The 19,726-nt window shown below is 32.6% G+C and overlaps 1 protein-coding gene across 2 annotated transcripts in view; it reads left to right on the top strand.

Moving 5' to 3' along the window:
• Positions 1–19,726, top strand: part of LOC137617191 (kelch-like protein 17) — a 139,516-nt gene that overhangs the window by 56,202 nt on the left and 63,588 nt on the right. For both annotated transcript variants that reach the window (XM_068347082.1, XM_068347081.1), the window contains exon 2: positions 14,250–16,545. In XM_068347082.1, coding sequence (XP_068203183.1) covers positions 16,411–16,545 — 135 coding nt within the window. In that variant the 5' untranslated portion in view covers positions 14,250–16,410. The remainder of the gene's footprint in view (positions 1–14,249; positions 16,546–19,726) is intronic.

Below are 19,726 nucleotides of genomic sequence, written 5' to 3'. Positions count from 1 at the left end.
TCCAACAAGGAATAAATATCTCAGTGAAGAAAGGAAATAAGGAAATAGATATACTATATGAGTAGTGATTAATAAAGAATATAAAATGTCTTAAATAGTACCATTAAAATAGATCTGCCAAATATAATCTATAAAATTAGACTTATCTCAGTCTGTTTGCATAAAATCATTCGCTGCAAGTTTGAACTTTTGAATTTCCATCGATTCAACTGCCCGCTTAAGAAGAACATCCCACAATATGGGTCATAGATGAAATACAATTTCTAGAATACTGTGTATTGTTGACCCTTACGATGGATGGAGAAAGCAAGACTGGTAGAATTAACTGCATATTAGTACTACGTGCAGGATTGTACAGTTTGGGAAGATCTGAATACAAAGGAAGGTCAGAATTATGAAACATGTTAGGCAACATGCATAAAGAACCAATGACCAACGGGTCCAGAGACTAATATCCAAATAAGGAACAAGAAATTTAATATACCATAAGTTTTTATCCAAGAAACTAAGATTAGATTTAGCAGATGAAGACCAGACAAGAGAACAACACTCGAAATAAGGCAGGATGAAAGAATTAAAAAATTTTCTTCAGAATAAATTGAACACGGAAAATAAGCCATTTTTGTGCAATTGAAGAAGAAACAGACTTAATGTTACTCAAAAGTAAGTTTGCGGTCAAGAATCACACTTGAGTTGTATATAGTTAAAGAAACATTATCAATGCAGGAATCTGGATTTAAAGGAGCCACTGTCCTCGACCTATTTGCATACTCTGAGTTTTGTTAGGGTTATTCTACGAAATTAGGGTAATTTACATGTGATATTTCCTGTTATAATAACTAGTTTAGAGACCTCCACAAAATTCATCAAATTTTGTGGAAAAATTACTATCCCTGTAGCTTAAAACCAGTCGATTTAATGTGAAGAGTTTATTGTGCATTTCCAGAGTAGCATCTTTCTAAGTACTTAAAAGTTTATATATTCGCCTTTTTCATTAAGAACTCCAATATGACTGTCATTATAGATAAAATTAACAATTTCTATAGGAAAATAGTGTCAGGTATTACTTCTAATCCTCTTGTAGAAGCTTTTAGTATTTTTTTTTTTAAAGTAAAGAAAACTGCTAATGGAAATGTACGGCTTTCACGAATATTGCTTGAAAAACCTGTAGGAGAATCTTTGGTAATCATTTGAGCCTGATTAAGTACACTTATTAAATATGAGAGAGAGAGAGAGAGAGAGAGAGAGAGAGAGAGAGAGAGAGAGAGAGTATTTTGTATTAAAACTTATAAATAAAATCACACCTTTTTAGAGAAAAACGGAAGGGAAAAATAAAAAAGGGCAAAAGAAAGACTCTTCTATCTAACTAACAAGAAAGCAAACAGACAAACTCAGCAAATCTAAAGAGGAGCGAGCCTTTGCCATCTTTGTTTCTGATTTATTACTTCAAGCGTCATCGACTATTGACTTTTTATCAACGTTCCCAAAGTTCCTCTTTTACTTCTCTCTCTTTTTTTCTTTTTTTTTATTCTACATCGCTATTACATATAGATTTGAAATCCTATCTATTCTAGTTAGATTGGAGGATTTCCAAAATCCCATCTACTTCATTAGAACTCAAACATTTATTGTATCTGTCTCTCGCAAAAAAACCTCTCTTGGATGGATACCAGCTGGCATTTTGTTTTTTCTTTTGCAAAGTCCCACCGCGATGTTGTAGCTTAGGCAGACCATTTTCAAAATTTGTTCCATACTTCTCAACTCGTAACCAGGCCTATCAGATATAATTGTCTTAAGGTTAACACATCGTTAAGACCATTTCGTGTACAATTTTCATTTACTTCCAATAATAGTTTTTTTTTCTTTTTGCTTTCAGTTACTTGGGAATATTTTTAGTTTAGCAGTTGAAGAAAACTTCTGAATGATTTCTTCTATTTTGCAAGTGTTTGAGAAATATGCAATTTGTTTGGCTGCCTAATTTGCTTTTAAAAATTCTCAACTTCAAACTGAATCCATATTTTCAATCTACTGTCAACTAAATGTCGCATGAGAAGCTTCCATTATATTGCAATGCACATACTGTAAAGGATCAGCAACTTAGCACCGTCAGTGAGTCTCGTTGTTTGCTTTATTTAAATGTCTTTTTAGCCTCTAACTGCATCCACTTATTAGCCTTCTATTTTACCTCTGTTCCTATTAAAGAAATTTCCATGTAGCTGTCCAGCCTCTTTTAAAGTTTGCTTCATATTACAACTGCAGGGTTTTCCCTCCAGTTGCAGCTGGATGCTGATTTGCCTCTCCGGCCCCAGGGCTGGGTTATGAATCCAATCCAGCCTCCTATATTTTACTATTATTAGATTTCCATAGTTTTTCGTTCCCACAATATTCCCTTTATTGTTTCCATCGTTTCCACTGATATTCTCCATTTCTTTTCGAAATTTTGGGTTTTTATTGTAGGCCTTCGCAAAGGCTTTTTGTTTTTAACGGAATCCTTTCAAAGTTTCACATTGCTTCTCTCGAGTATTAATAATTGCAATTTTAAAAACATTTCTTTTCTAGAAATTGTTTTAAAAAGTTAACTTTTCCTCCAAGTCTTCTGATGTGATTTTGTAACTCTATAGTCTTCCAGAAACTGCCATTTACTCCACGTTGGTCTTGAAAATTCATCTTTGATTTTTTTTCAGGCTTTCTTTTAGAATTATCTTATTTTTTTCGAATGAAAATAATTTACATATATTATGCAAACATTCGTTAGGACCTAGCTAAAAAATCATGACCATGTAAAAGATAATCAAATAGATAACAAGTAAATGCGCCCAAGCACTATAGAGTTTGACAATGTCATAGTTCTTCGTGACCCCGTTTTCTGGCACCATGAGTACAAGGTATGAAGTCTTATGATTTCATCCATTGACACTGATTCTCCCTAACCAGAGTAATGAGGTTTATGCTAAATCCTGGTATCTTATTGGCGTAAGGTTAAAAACTCGCTGGAAATTTTGCAATATTTATCTTAAATTATAGCAAACACGTTAACTGTTATAGAATCCTGAGTTTTGAGCGAAGATTGTAGCTTAGCAAATAATAATAATAATAATAATAATAATAATAATATGATAATAATAATAATAATAATAATAAAGGGTTTTGCCTATTAATCACCCTTAAGCAAGATAAAGAGAGATTAATATATGATAGTAGATATTGCTTGTGAACAGAATGCAATGATATTTCTGCCTTTATGAAATTATTTCATAGGATTCTTCAATGAATTTTCGAGAAAAAAACGTTCTAAAATGAAGAAGTATTTTGGGAAATTTTCATATTTCTGTTTTTCGTTTAATTACAAAGGTAATGGATCATATCAAACTTGCGTTAACTTTTAATTAATTATTCTTAAATTTTAAATTATATAAATGTTACATGTATATACATATTTACACATATGTACATTATATACAGTACAGTATATTTAAACATACGTTATATATATATATATATATATATATTATATATATATATACAGAATATATAATTTATATATATATATATATATATACAGAATATATAATTTATATATATATATATATATATATACAGAATATATAATTTATATATATATATATATACATATATATACATATATATATATACATATATATATATATATATATATATACATATATATATATATATATATGTGTGTGTGTGTGTATGTGTATATACATGTATATATATACAGAATATATATATATATATATATATATGTGTGTGTGTATATGTATATATATACTGTATATATATTATGTACACAGTATGTATATATACATATGCATATATATCTGTAAAGATATATATACGTAAATGTTTAGATATATATAGAATTACCTATTACAAGACCTGACATGTGAGCTTATAAACAAGCACAGCTCGTGCAAACATCTCACCATATATATATATAATATATATATATATATTCCTGTACCAGACTCTTAAACTGTAAAGGCAACAACCCAATGAAGCAAATATATACTTAATATCCCAAAGTCATGTACTAAATGAACGGTATCAGTCTTGTGAACAGAAATTGCATGAATGCTAGCAGGACTATTGGGCCATGAATGATGGTCATTTTAACTCTTAGATTTAAAGGCGAGGACCTAATAATTGAGGGTAGCAGACAGATATTTTAGTTTTTACACCCTCAAAATTATCCTAACATAATTGTCAGCCCACTTTTAACACAAAATGCATATAACACTTTACTATAGGAAATATTTGAAAATCTGGACCTGTTCAGAGAGGAACGTTGTTCTCTTGAATGTTCCTGAATTAGGTCGTTATATCTCCCCCCCCCCCCCTTTCGATGTTTAATTTAGTTTAGAGAGATGTTGAAGGCTACTGGTGGAGGTTGGGTTAGCTATTTTTAGGAGCACTGAATAGCAGGACTATGGGGTATACAACTTATTTAAAATTCTATGTTTGATTCTTGATTACAAATATACTTTTAAGAAACACGTCGGGTCTGTTTCTTCTACAATTGCACAAAATATTCATATACTGAGAAAGCCTTTTAAGATTTTTGTTGATTAATACATCTTGAGGAAATGGTTTAAATATTTCATTCAATCATGTTTTGAATATTATTTTTCTAACCTGGTCTTCAATTGAAGACATACTGGGGGAGAATTGTTATCCCCTGAACTTGTACAAATTTATAATTTATAATTCATTTTTTTAATCCTTTTAATCCCTCCTTAGTTTGCATTTAGATATTATTTTAGAAAGTTGTGTGATTAGTTTTAGAAGTTGAAACTATGCCAAATGTGAGAGTACGCGTATGCTTGATTAATTTGCATTATACAGCGCTGAATGGCCTTTGATGCCCCAGTGCTTTGCTTAAGGTCTAAATCTTATATTCAATTCAATTCAGCTAAAGACTCATTTTAATTTTAAGGACAAGAACTTGCAATGCATTAAATTCCTTATTCCTGATCTGGATATTAATCGTTCAGTTAGTTCTAATTGCAGATTCCATAAGATTTTTCATAACTTCGATCATCCTTTGCATTCAAATCTTTCCAGACTGTACCAACTTGTATGTAGTTCTATGTAAGGTAATTCTAACGTTTGTTGTCGCTACTATAAAGCTCAGTGCGATACAGTATGGTAGGCATTTTATTCCAGCTATGACCAGATTGTGGAATGACCTAATCTCGCGGTTGAATCGGTGGAACTTCAGAAGTTCAGAGTTGTAATTTCTTTCTCTTAAACATGTTAACATAAACCTCTTTCCGTAGTTTATATATGACTTAACTGCTTAACCTTGTTTCAGATCTTGATATATTTTATTAGTATTCATTTATAGTTTATTCGTTACCTCTCTTTTTCCTTTCCATTTTGGGGGTCTTTCCCTATTGGAGCCCTTAGGCTTATAGCCTTTTGATTTTCCAATTAGGGTTGTAGCTTGATTGGTAATAAGATTAATTTTAATGATAGTAATTGACCATTTTGTTTGTAGTAGGTTTATGAGAGTAGTGACATATAAGAGGAAAGGGGAAAGGAGAAGAAAATTTCAGTCATCCACTACTATCCGTTAACAATTTTCGGGGAGAGCGGAGAGCGAGAACATGGACTCGGAAAATTATTCTCAGATTCGCTGCCAAATGATTTTCTCATGATTCTGTCATACATTGTTGTCCTTTGTCATGCAGGGGATACTGGACAAAGACTGTCAAGAACAAAATTCAACGAATGAGAAAATGAACCACAGAAAAGATGAGAATTAATCTAAAAGGATTGAAATGTTTAATAAAAATACTTCATAATCGAAACAAATGCTTTTATAAGCAATCTCGAAAACCATCTCATATTAGCAGACTTCATCGGGAAGCTTGAGACTCCATTACCATATCGTGAACCTTATGAGCATTACTCTGGTTTTTATTATCCATATCGCAAGTAAATTACTAAGAGTTGGAACGCCGGATATGGCCTTTGGCGTTCCTTGCCATTTCGAAACGGAGAGCTTTTACTGTGAGTGTGTTTGTATGAGAGGGAGGAAGGCACTTACCGAAGAAAATGATTGAGCCATTTCTCTCTGGTTCTCTCCCGTGTATTCTTCATCCGAATAAATCTCCTGTATTTCATAAGATTGAATAGGATATAGAAAACAAAGTTAATCTAACTAAAAGGAAAAAAACCTTACCCGGTATAAGAAAAATAAACAACTAAACGTATTTGCCTTTATGGCACAATAATCTCTCTCTCTCTCTCTCTCTCTCTCTCTCTCTCTCTCTCTCTTTCTCTAGGTTCTATACAACTTTCAAGTACGCGTTGAGAGACAAAGACTTAAATCTTAAGCAGGCGGCGTATTTTTCAGCCTGACTAAAGGGAGTAGAGCCCTTCAGTCTTAAGTGTTTAAAAAAGAAAAAAAAAAAAAACAGATATTAATATGGCTAATCGTCTGACCAGCTGAAGGCTTTATAAGCCATATAACTATTGGCATTTACTGGTTAAGAACAGGCGGATTTTTTCCTTTTCGATTGGACATAAATGCAGAAGGCCTTCCTTCCTTATTTTTTATTTCAAGCGAAAATAGGCATAACATCTCCACAGTTATCAGTTACCATAATATTTTATTATCTTTTATGAAGTAAGTTTCTTGTCCAGTTATAATAATAAAAGCCAAACTTATGGCTTATTACGTGAATTGGAAATTTTGTTTGACTGTGACCTTAACCTTTGACCTGGACCTTCCAAAATTTGATAATTTCCAGCTTTTTTATATAACAGTTAATCCGTGCAAGTTTCAGTACTCTACGATAAAAATTGTGGCCAGGAAGCTGTTCATAAACAAACAAATACACACACAAACAGGGGTAAAAACATAACTTAATTCCAACTTCGTTGGCGGAGGTGATAAATGGTAATGTTGAAATCTAGTGCTCTATCAACCGTGGTAGTGAATTAGTGCAAAGAGTTAAAATAACACCAACGAAATTAGAAAATGAAGGTATGCAAACATCGTAGTGTAAACCAGGTTTCACAAATGTCGTCCACAAATTCCGTCAAATTTCTGAATCTTTTAGCAATGATTGTTATTTTATGGTTGGAGGTTTAATCTTTTATGGGGTTTATGCTATTGGTTCCCTGTTGGTATTTCAAAATTAAAGCAGCACAGTATAGAGCTGCGAAGCGTACCGTCAGATTATCCAGGAGAGAGAGAGAGAGAGAGAGAGAGAGAGAGAGAGAGAGAGAGAGATTTACACTATTTAATAGTACAGCAAGAGTATAAACATACACACAGGCATTTGTAAAACAATACATCAGAAAAAAATAAATTCCACCTGCAAGGACCCAAGCTCGCAGGTCCTTTCCTTTGGGGGGAGCTCATAACCCATTAGCCGAATGTGGTGCTTAAAGGCTCGTTTCAGATGTCAGGTGTTTTTCCTTTTAGGTCTTCCTATGGTTATATTCAATTTCTTCACACTGTTACTCATTTATGTCGAATAATTATTTCAATCTTATCCCTGCATATACAGAAACATCTACTGTACATGCTTATACATGGATGTATACACAGCCATATATATATATATATATATATATAGAGAGAGAGAGAGAGAGAGAGAGAGAGAGACACACACACACACACATAACCTCATCAATGGAATTACACACAGGCATATATATAAATATATATATATATATATATATATATAAATATATATATATATAAATATATATATACATATATATATATACATATATATATATATATATATATATATACACACACACACATAGTATAGGCACATATAACCTCATTCATGAAATTACACACACACACACGCACTCATACACACACATATATATATGTGTGTATATATATATATATATATATATATATTCAAATAAGCCATATATATTTTTGATATATTAATGTCTGGATTCTCTTAACAACCTCGGGATCACAGACCCAGGCGAAATCTCACAAAGACAAGAGCTTGGCTCCGGCCGGGAATCGAACCCTGGTCGGCAAGCTTATATAGACAGTTCGATTCCCGGCCGGAGCCAAGCTCTTGTCTTTGTGAGATTTCGCCTGGGTCTGTGATCCCGAGGTTGTTAAGAGAATCCAGACATTAATATATCAAAAATATATATGGCTTATTTGAATATGAAAAAACACGTAAAAATGTGCAAAATTTATCATATATATATATATATATATATATGTATTTATATATATATATATTTATATATATTATATGTATATATATATATATATATATATATACATGCAAATTTTCTTAGTTCGTCAATCCATCCATACCAGATAATATATATAAAACCTCACACACAAGTCACAGCTGAACATATGCGCATACGTATACAATTATACGTGTATGCGTATGATAGCGTAGTGTATATACAGGATGCATTCATGTGTTTTGGTATTTACATGAATAAGTATAAAGATTATTAGGATGAATTCATGTTGGTATAAGTAAATTATAGGTAACTAACGGTAGGCCTAAAAGTAAAACACCTAGCATCTAAAATGCCCCTTTAAGCTCCCCACCTGTTTAATGATATATGAGCTCCGTCCAAGGAATCACCTGCGGGATTAAGCCCTCTCAGGTAGAATGTCTTTCTGATGTACGAGTATTGTTCAGCAATTATTATTTTATGTATGATCGTACTTTTACTGTATCATACGTTTAAAAATTCTTATTCTCTCGTTCTTATCAATTCCACTGTATTGCAGGGTCAGTTGCTCGAATAAACTTTTTCCGTTTATTTCCATCCCTTGCATATTCTTTTTCCAGGCCCACCACACCCTTATCCCTCCTCACCTCATCCATCAATCTTATTCACTGTCGCCCCCACACTGGCCTGTTATTAACTCCCTCGATTGGTTCCAACTCCTATCTTCTTATTACAAAGCCATAGTAAATTTATATCAGACGATCTTCCCTAGCCTTCACTCATTACACATATTATTATTATTATTATTATAATTATTATTATTATTATTATTATTATTTTTATTATTATTATAATTATTGTTATTATTATTATTATTATTATTACTTGGTAAGCTTCAACCCTATTTGGAAAAGCAAGATGCTATAAGCACAGGGGTTCCAACAGGGAAATAGCCTAGTAAGGAAAGTAAACAAGGAAAAATGAAATTTTCAAGAATAGTAACTTTAAAATGAATATCTCCTATATAACTATAAAAACTTTAACAAAAGAAGAGGAAGAGAAACAATGCAGGACATCGTGCCCGATTGTACCCTCAAGCAAGAGAACTCTAACCCAAGACAGTGGTATACCTTGGTACAGAGGCTATGGCACACATTCTTCTGATACCTTGACTCTCTCTCCTTTCCAGTTGTGGTATTCCAGCAAACCATCTCCCCTTCCTCATCCCGGTTCTTTCTACCAACAGTCTCTCTCTCTCTCTCTCTCTCTCTCTCTCTCTCTCTCTCTCTTACATCTTTAGAACCCAAGTTTCTGCCTTATATAATAGCACACGCCTGATAAATGTCTTTAAATCTTCATTTTTGAGCCCTTACTGGCATTCTTCTCTTAAACAACTCTAGTTACTTCTTTCCACTTTCGCCATGCTTCTTTCACTCTCTGTCTCACTGCTTACTCAGACCTCCCTATATATTTTAGTATAAAAATCTATCTCAATAAATCACTTCTCTTGAAGAAGTCAACGACAAAACTAGTCAAAATTCACTCAATATTTTGATTTTTCTTATGTATATGTGTTAGTATATATACATATACATTTACACACTCACACACACACACACACACATATATATATATATATATATATATTTATATATATATGTATATATATATATATATATATGTGTGTGTATATAATATGTATATGTGTATGTTGGTATATATACATATACATTTACCACACACCACACATACAGACACACACACATATATATATATATATATATACAGTATATATATACATATATATATATATATACATATACTGTATATATATATATATATATATATATTTATATATATCCATAAATATATAGTACGTATGTATACACATATAGCGGCTGCATTTTTTGTAATATATATGAAGTCATATTCACTAACGGGATTACTCCAGAGAAAAAGAACTAGACATAATTGTCAGATTCCCCCTTTTATCTGAAAACTCCTACCTGATCCTTTTGTGTTCTAAAACCTCCACAAATTAGCCACTTCATGCGTCAGCCCATTAACATTGTATCGAACCTACCATTATACATTGCATTTACCCTTTTATTGAACGTACTCTTTATGTGGTTTATATCATCTATTCAATTCTGTCTAGGCTAGGCCTTCCTCCCCTCGTACTGCCTAACACTTCTGGGTTATATACTCTTCTCGTTTTCGATACCCTTTTGACATTCCTTTTTTACTACATGACTTCAATCTAAAAATTTTAGGATGCATCCTTTCACCCATGTTACTCCTTTTACCATTTCTTTTACGTATCTTCATATTTCTCACCTTGTATGTTTCATGGTACAGCACATTTACTTCGAAAACAATTCATCTTAATAGTATTTCTATGTGAATTCAGCATTAACTCTTCACTTTCATAAAGGAGAGTTGCTTCAACAATCCACTCACACATCGCTACCTTGTCATCCACAGAAAATATAAGCCTTTTGCCTTTTGCAGACGCTGGTACTTTTCCTGCTTCACCTCTGTTGCAACCCCCCCTCCTCCTTCTCTTATCTTGATACCAGCAGTCTTATCTATTCTAATATACTTATAAATATCAACCATTACCATTTATCCACTCCAATACTAACATTTAATACTATATCTCCAAGGTTTCTATTTATTCTGTTACTTTCATAATGCTCCTATTTACTCTCAATTTCTCATGTTCCAAGCACTCTCAAACATTTACTTGCGATCTGCAATTTCTCTTTTTTGTTCTCAATTAGATTAGTATAGTATCCTCAAGCATCAATACCTCAGCCTTCCACTCATAATTAAATTTTTATCCCACAATTTCCTACATCCATTTGTTGTCCTTTCTCTGACCACTGACATCACACCATCCACAAAAATAATGAGCAGCGATGGTAACATAAAACACCCTTGTCTAAGACCCGCTTCCTAACAAACCTGTGTCTCTCCTGCCTACACAACTTCACTTCCATCATGAAAACTTTAGCAGCTCCAAACAACCTATTCCCTATACCATATACTTGCTCAGTACCTTCACAATGCCTCACTATCAATTTTATCGTAACTTTTCTTAAATCTTCGTATAGGTTTATCCTTTAATTTTTACATAATTGTTTCATAAATGTTTTGATTTATACACCTTCTTCCTTGTCCAAAGAGACTTTGTTTTTTCCCCATCAGTCTCTGTCACCCATTCAACTTTCTGGGTTGAAATTTTACCATGCAGTTTCTTCACTGTTATCTGTATATAACGGGACAATGATTACTCTCCCACATTCTTTTAGATCCTTCTCCAGAAATACCAAGCGAACCAGGGTCAGCCACTCAACCAGACTATCATCACTAAACTACATTTTAGTTGCAATTTCATTGTCTGGTGTTTTTGCTTTTATCAACCTCTTAATCACTTTTCTTATATACTAAACATTCACTTCCACTAGCATTCTCAGACTTACCTAAAACCTTTAAAAATTTTCATTACTCAGCTTCACCGCTCTTATGTCCTCCATATTTATAAAGAAAGTGGATACTATAGAACTGTTGCTATTTTTTAAATTATATTAAACTCGGATTTAATAATATCAGAAATTTACCTGCAGTGCCTTTACAAATAGATGAGAAAAACATCATTTCGGTTGAATCTTTTGAGCGTTTTAATGTTGAGACAAGAGATAAATTTCAAATTCACTGTATAAAAATTTTTACTCAATTCCTCACCGGTTAACCAAAATGACGATTTTCTCATTTAGGGCTTTACGGGCATAACGGGTAAACTGCCCTGAATTTTCTGAAGCAGAGCTTGGGAAAATTTGATATAGTGTCAGTTTGGAATAACCCACCTCGTTCTATTGACAGAGCCTTTCAAAAGACAAGGACAACATTTAAAGAGTTGTTTTTTATAATGATTTTGATATGAATAACATCCTCTTCCTAAATCTAAAAAAAAAGAGTTTGCCTCTTCCTGGAATATCCGACATTAATGTAATTTTCAGAAACAACGCGATAAAAAACTTATTTACTATAAATTCCTCTAAGCAGATAATCGATGTGTCAAGGAATTCCATTTAGGCTAATCATTGTAACAAAAGATATATCGAAGTGTCAAGGTAACGAAATTGAAATGAAACATATATATATATATATATATATGTATGTATGTATGTATGTATATGTATATATATATATAATATATATACATACACACACACACACATATATATATATATATATATATATAACTTTAGAATAAGAGACATTAATAGAAATATCTTTAAGTACAACGGGAAAAACGTAAAATAAATTATATAAGGCAGAACACTGTAAAACGTACTATTAAAAAACTTGCATCATGAGGATTTTTTTTTTTTTCAAAAACTGCTTAATACCAGCGCTGTTATGTACACATTGGATGAACTTTCAATAAATTAAAATGTAGAACTATTAAATCTAAGTTGTTTGTTCCCTTGCTTTCTCTTTTAATTTGCATTACCAGAGATGTTTACTTTGTATCCTTAATGAATTTGTCTTCACTTGACCTTGAAGAGTTGTAATGAAAAGAGGTAAATACTTGGTTCATACTGGGTATCATTTTTCACATTAAGCTTCATAATGAAGTAGGCTCGCCTCGAGCAAGGGTGGTTGATTATAAAAACAAATTTCCCCATTAGCAATAAAAGGAAATTGGAGAGAAGCTTCCGGGAAGTGGTTATATTTCTCAACAATGACATTTTCTATTGCTTTTAACAATTTTCAATACTATAAAGAAGAAAAAATATAATTACAAAAAAGGTCATATAATATTACGCGGACATATTTGAGAGAGAGAGAGAGAGAGAGAGAGAGAGAGAGAGAGAGCCAATTTCCTGTGGAGTTTGAGCTGATTGTTTATTCAATATTAAACAACGAGAGAGAGAGAGAGAGAGAGAGAGAGAGAGAGAGCCAATTTCCTGTGGAGTTTTGGGTTGAATGTTTATTCAATATTAAACAACGAGAGAGAGAGAGGAGAGAGAGAGAGAGAGAGCCAATTTCCTGTGGAGTTTGAGCTGATTGTTTATTCAATATTAAAGAACGATAAGCAAAAATATTGATGATTTTGTACTTACAGGGATGAATGGGCGGGGTACAGGGACGGAAATTTAATCAAAAGGCCGTTGCCATTAGCAAGCAATGTTTTTTCATGTAATCCAATTCGAATTTTTAAAGATATATACATACGGGTTTAAATGAATATACAACTTTTTATGGTTGCGGAGATTTAATTTCTAATTTTAATTTTATCGCTTTATATTTCCATCGATATATATATATATATATATAATATATATATAAATATATATAATTATATATATATATATATATGCACTACACACACACACACACATATATATATATATATATACGACACACATATATATGTATATATACGTGTGTATATATATATATATATATATAAATATATATATATATATATATATATACACACACACACACACACATATATATATATATATATACATATATACGACACACATATATATGTATATATATATATATATATATATATATATGTATATATATGTGTATATATATATATATATATAGAGAGAGAGAGAGAGAGAGAGAGAGATAGAGAGAGAGAATAGAGAGAGAGATATATATATATATATATAGTATGCTTCATATTTGATATTTGGCTCCATAATATCCTGGGTGCATTTAGGGAACTTCTTGAATATGTTAAGAGACCTTGGTTAATCCCTATTGATTCTGAAGTAAATACATAGTATAATAATGATCCTATTACAAAAGCAAAATCTTAATTTACTCTATTTAGTAATTTCATTTGATTTAGTTTATCTATGGTTTTAAAAATTTCAAGAATTTTTCAATGTTTTTATATCTTCAAGAAAAACTTCGAAAAATATGGATTATAAAATCGATTATTGTTGTTTTATTTTTCCTTACATAGTTTTCTTTTTCATTAATTTATCCATTTTTTCTCATTGCAGGATAACATCACTGGATTATTCGGACGACCTCGTTGAATCTGATGTTGCAAGTGTTCATCTTATTCATGAAATGGAATATTGTCAGTAGACCTAAAGATATGGAATATGTGATTCGATTCTGAAAAGCCAAGTTTTCGTCACCCGACCTTGTTTTTTCTCGATTGAATTTCAAAATAATTTTTGTGTACCAGTTTTCCCAGCTTTGACACGTTTTAGAAATATTTCTATTTTTCGTTAGTTTAGTTACTGGATGAAAATTTCATCGTCTCCAGGAGAAATTTATTTTTTAAAAGGAATAGTGATATTGCTTTATCACTGAGAACAGATTTTTTAATTTTCATTTTGTCAAAATGGGAATAGAAATAGCCCGGTATCAAAAAATTACTCAAGGGTACATATATCATGAAAGGATGACATTTTAAAAAGACACTGACGTGGTGCAACTTGGAGTGAGATAATGGAAACTCTGTGATGGCTTTCTGTAATTGTACGATGAAGAGTAAATTCCTCGAGCAGAGATCGGTCATGGAAGGCTTCAGAAAAACTCAAAGTAGAATGTGGATCATTGCAGATACCGAGTTGTTCTGCCCATCAAGTGATATAATAGACATTTGAAAGTAGACTGTAAATCCAGTATAGATGTGTTTTTATCAAATATACTTTTTTATTATGAAGAAGATTTGGAAAGCACGCCGTGAAAGAATTTGAGAAAAAAACTCTTAAAATAGAAAAGAGAATTTCACTCCTACCTCTGAGATATTTACACTAGCTGAGTCACTGAAAAATAGTTCCTCCTTTTCAAGAACACGTTATTACTGTATCCAAAGGACTTTCTCATTTTCGAATATTGTTATCCGAATCACTTGAAAGTACAAATTCACTTCTTTATGCATGAAATAAAAAGTATTTGAATGTGCCAGAGAAAATTTCCCCAGAAACACGTGACAAGGGGATTTGACAAGTCTTACTTATTGTTTGAATTTACTCCAACGCATTAAAGTGAGAGAGAGGAAGAGAGAGAGAGAACAAAATTGTGTGGAGGTATCTAAATTCCTTCCTTTTGTTAGAAGGCGCCACAACACCTCTCCCAAGTAGGTTTCTCCGGCCAGGAATGTTAAATGAATCTTTTGCAAACCATTTCTGGTCCCTAAGTTTTTTATGACATATAGCCGTCTTAAATACATTTTTTTTTTTAATTTCCCTAGGCACTGATTTTTCACAAACCTTCTTTTAATAAGACGGAAATCTATTTTGAATCTTCAGGATGAGAAAATAGTTCTATGCTAGAAAGATTTGAATGCCATGCCCCCTTTTTCATAAAAAAAAAGACAAAGACAACAACCCACCTATTTTATAAAGAAGCTCATTAAATATTCTTACTGCCATTACTAATAGCATCATTACTGGCATATGAAAAAGTAATATCCAGAGGAGAGCTCAGAGAGAGAGAAATCGCTGTCCGTAAATCCCTCAAGGGATCTCTTTCCACTTCTCATCTCTCGTAGGTCGTCAGCTTTAAATCCTTCCGAGGGAGACCTCTAGACCTCTCACTTGAAGTAGAAAAGCTCTTACAGTTTCCTACTTTCCTACATTCCTTTTTTTTATAATCTCGCCGTTTCATGGATGTGCATCTCCTATTCATCCCTCTCCCAATTTTTACAAAAGTCTTTAACCGCGTGTGGAGAACGGGTCGTTTCCTGGAGTGTGTCGGTCTCTTCTCGCTAGTTTCTGCTTAGAAAACACGTCCTTTTATTCACGCTAAAGTCACGTCCTGCTGCTGCTAATCGAGGTTTTGAAAATGTCTCTATTGTAAAGTTTTCTTAAAAGCCTGTCCTGGTTGTTGATGGAGTTTCGCCTTCGTGTTGTCTAATGATATTGGTTTTAGAGTTCTCCCGTACTAAATTTAGCACAGGAGTTGAACCTCTTAAACGAGAACTGTTTTTTTTTTTCGTGGTGAAAGCGTCATTCCTTTGTTTCAACGTATGACAATAAACACACACATATTTCATAAATGACAAATATAGATCAAACGCTCTCGAAGAAGGAAAAACCTGAGAATCTCTTGACTGTACGTCTATGATCGAGTACTGTGATAACTTAGGAAGCTCATTCACTTAGTTTTTTATATCGACTCCCCCGCGTAGTCAATCGCTTATTCACGATGAGTGTCGAAGTAGGAACACCAGGAACTCCTGCTGGTACGCCAACGCAACCACCTACTCATCATTTCCACGCTACGCCGGACCACGCCAGCGTTGCCCTACAAGCTATGAACAAACTTAGGATCAACACTCAGGTATGTGAGGATTAAGATAGTTTATCTTCTTATTGTATCCTTTTAAATGTCACCGTTTTTCTTCCAGAAATTAAATTTGAGAATTTTTTTTATGTATATCATCGTTTCAGTTTTCTTCTAGTTATTCACTGTCAAAGAGCTAGGAAGAATGAGTTTGTAATTCGCATATTTGTGGCAACCACGTATTACTCAATTCTGGATTTAAAATTTTATAGTAGATCTAGCTTATATACATGACATTTTCTTTTATATTAATCCTTTCTCAGAATAGATCCTAATTTATTCTATCTGTGTATCTATTTTCTATTGAAAATTATGCAGTACATTCCATCGTGCAAAGTACTGTGTCTTAATTTTAATAACATGAAAGTTGTTTCCCCGAGTAAAAGTAAGTATGGTAGTGTGGTAAAGTCTGGTGTGGCCTATATGTTGAGATAATACTGCGGTATAGATACTCCTTTTATTTCATAAATGTGAAATATTAAAATGACCTTAGGGAATTAAAACACAAATCACACTATTATGCTTATAGTAAAATGAAGCGTTTTGTTGTGTAGTAGTAACCAAATGTTCTTTTTGGTTTAAAAAAAAAAATAGAAGACAACATATCAAATACAGACTGTTCAGGTAATATATGACTGCAAGAGCATGAAATCGTCAAAACCCTTTGCCAAATTAGTTACCATGCCTGGTGCTATTAGATATATAGATGCGGCTAGGGCGTCCCCTATAAGTGATGCGCGTGACAAATAGCCTAGATGAGGGGTACCGCAGGAATCACGACTGTGGCCAAAGAAGCTAGTGACAGAATGGAAGATCAGAACAGTTACTTTGAATGTCAGCACTCTAACAGGAAGATTGAGGGATATAGCGGATGTGATGGAGAATAAAAGGATATATATCATGTGTCTGCAGGAGACTAGATGGAAATGATGTGGAGCTAAAGAGAAAGGAAATGAGTATAAGCTCTATAACAGCGGGTTGCGAGAGGGAAGACACGGAGTTTGGGTTATAATAAGTAATAACTGGAAGGTAAAATTGGTAGAAGTAAAGAGAGTAAAGGATTTTTAAAGAGTCTATTCATAGTAGGAAATTAGATAATAAATATATTTTCAGCATATGCTTCTCAGATGGGTTGGCCAAAACATGAGAAAGAATGATCTAGACAAGAGTTTGATGCTGCTATTAGAACAGTGAAAAAGGAGAAGCTAATCATAGGAGCAAACATGAATGATAGAGAGGGAAGAAGAGATGGGATGGATATGAGGAAGAGCAAAAAATGGCTTAGTAGACAATACCAAGTTAGACATTTATCTCATATGGGTGGTGTTGAATTGAAAAAAAAAAATTAAGATTAATACATATATATATATATATATATATATATATATTGTATGAATATAACCGGTTATACACACACACACACACAAACAGATATATATATATATATATATATATATATATATATATATATATATATATATATATATATATATATATATATATATCAAGTGATGGAGAGAGCGGGTTGAAGAACTTCTTGTGGGAGCAATTAATCTGATATTTGGCGGTCAAATTGGCATCGCTGCACTCACTGAGATTCCAAAATCTGCCACACCTTAAACTGACTTCATGTCTCGGCTGCAATATAATATTGGTAAAGCTTTCCATGTTGAATCATTTATACTAACATTATTTTGGTCTAATTTACCATGCTGAATATTTGGAATGAACAGTTGGTCGCATTGACTTGGCTGAATATTTGGTACTAACATTAGGTCCCATTTACCATGTTGAATATTTGACACTAAAATCTAGTCCGATTTACCATGTTGGATATATAGTACTAAAATTTGGTAACATTTTTAATCTTGATTATCCAGTACTCACATCTGCTCCGATTTACTATGCTGATTATTCGCTACTTGCATTTGATCCAATTTACCTTGCTGAATATTCATTACTAATATTCGGTCCGTTTTACCATGTTGAACAATTAGCACTAATATTTGGTTCGAATATATCATGCTGAATATTTGGTAATAACATTTGATCCAATTTACCATACTGAATATTCAGTAATAATATTTGGTCTGATTTACCATGCTGAACATTTTGGTAGTAACATTTGGTCAGATTTTCTATGTACACAGGATTTAATCTCATTAACGGACATTAGTTTATTTAACTTATTAATATCGACAATTTTCTTTGAGTTAATCCAGTTCCTGAATGCTTTCTCCTCCAATCTAGCAGATTCTACAAAGATTTGAGTAGACAATTTTGTCCGAATGTCTCTAGTAATGTTTTATGGGATTAATTTCATAGATTTAAGTCATTTTTTTGTATTCCAATTGTTTTTTAACCTTATCTACAAGACGACACTATGAGTACACATTCCTTTATGCCATGCCGACTTATTACCTCCGCCAAGGAGGTTATATTTTCGAATCGGTTTATTTATTTATTCATTTATTTGTCTGCGTGCCTGTGAACAGGATTACGTCAAAACTACTCAACGGATTTTGACGAAATTTTCACCACAGATAGATCTTGGGTCATGGGAGACCCCATTGAATTTTGGAGATGATTCAGATACGGATTTGCATTTTTCACGATTTTGAAGATTATATGAAAACAAATTGACGGATTTTGACGAAATTTCTATCACAGATGGATCTTAGGCCATGGACGACTCCATGAAGTTTTGTAGATGTTCTGGTTCCGGATCCAGATTCTAGATCCGGATTTGCATTTTTCATAATTTTAAAGATTACGTTAAAACAAATTGACACTTTGTATTGTCACCAAATTTTAAGAATTGATAGATATTATGTATCGTAATAAACCATGAAATGTTGGCTGTTATAAGAATCAAGATCACGATTCTGGATCAACATTCCACTTTTTACCATCTGCCGTACAGTCAGCATATGAAAAGTGGGAGGCGATATCCGTAGACTTTAGTTAAATGTTGGCAATATTCATTGGTGGAGGTCTGAAATCTCTGATGGCTCTTGTTAGCAATGTTTTCAAAAGAGACTATGAATTGTCCCACATTTTATTATGCAAATAAAGGTAACACCTTTAAAGCAATGTTTACATTAAATCCCTCTACTCTATTCATTTGTCTCAAATTAAAAACTTTTAAGTCATACATATCCCTTTCTCTCCCAACTTC

The sequence above is a fragment of the Palaemon carinicauda genome, chromosome 23, assembly GCF_036898095.1.
Source record: "Palaemon carinicauda isolate YSFRI2023 chromosome 23, ASM3689809v2, whole genome shotgun sequence".
Taxonomy (NCBI): Eukaryota; Metazoa; Arthropoda; class Malacostraca; order Decapoda; family Palaemonidae; genus Palaemon; species Palaemon carinicauda.
This window is presented reverse-complemented; position numbering and strand designations above follow the sequence as displayed.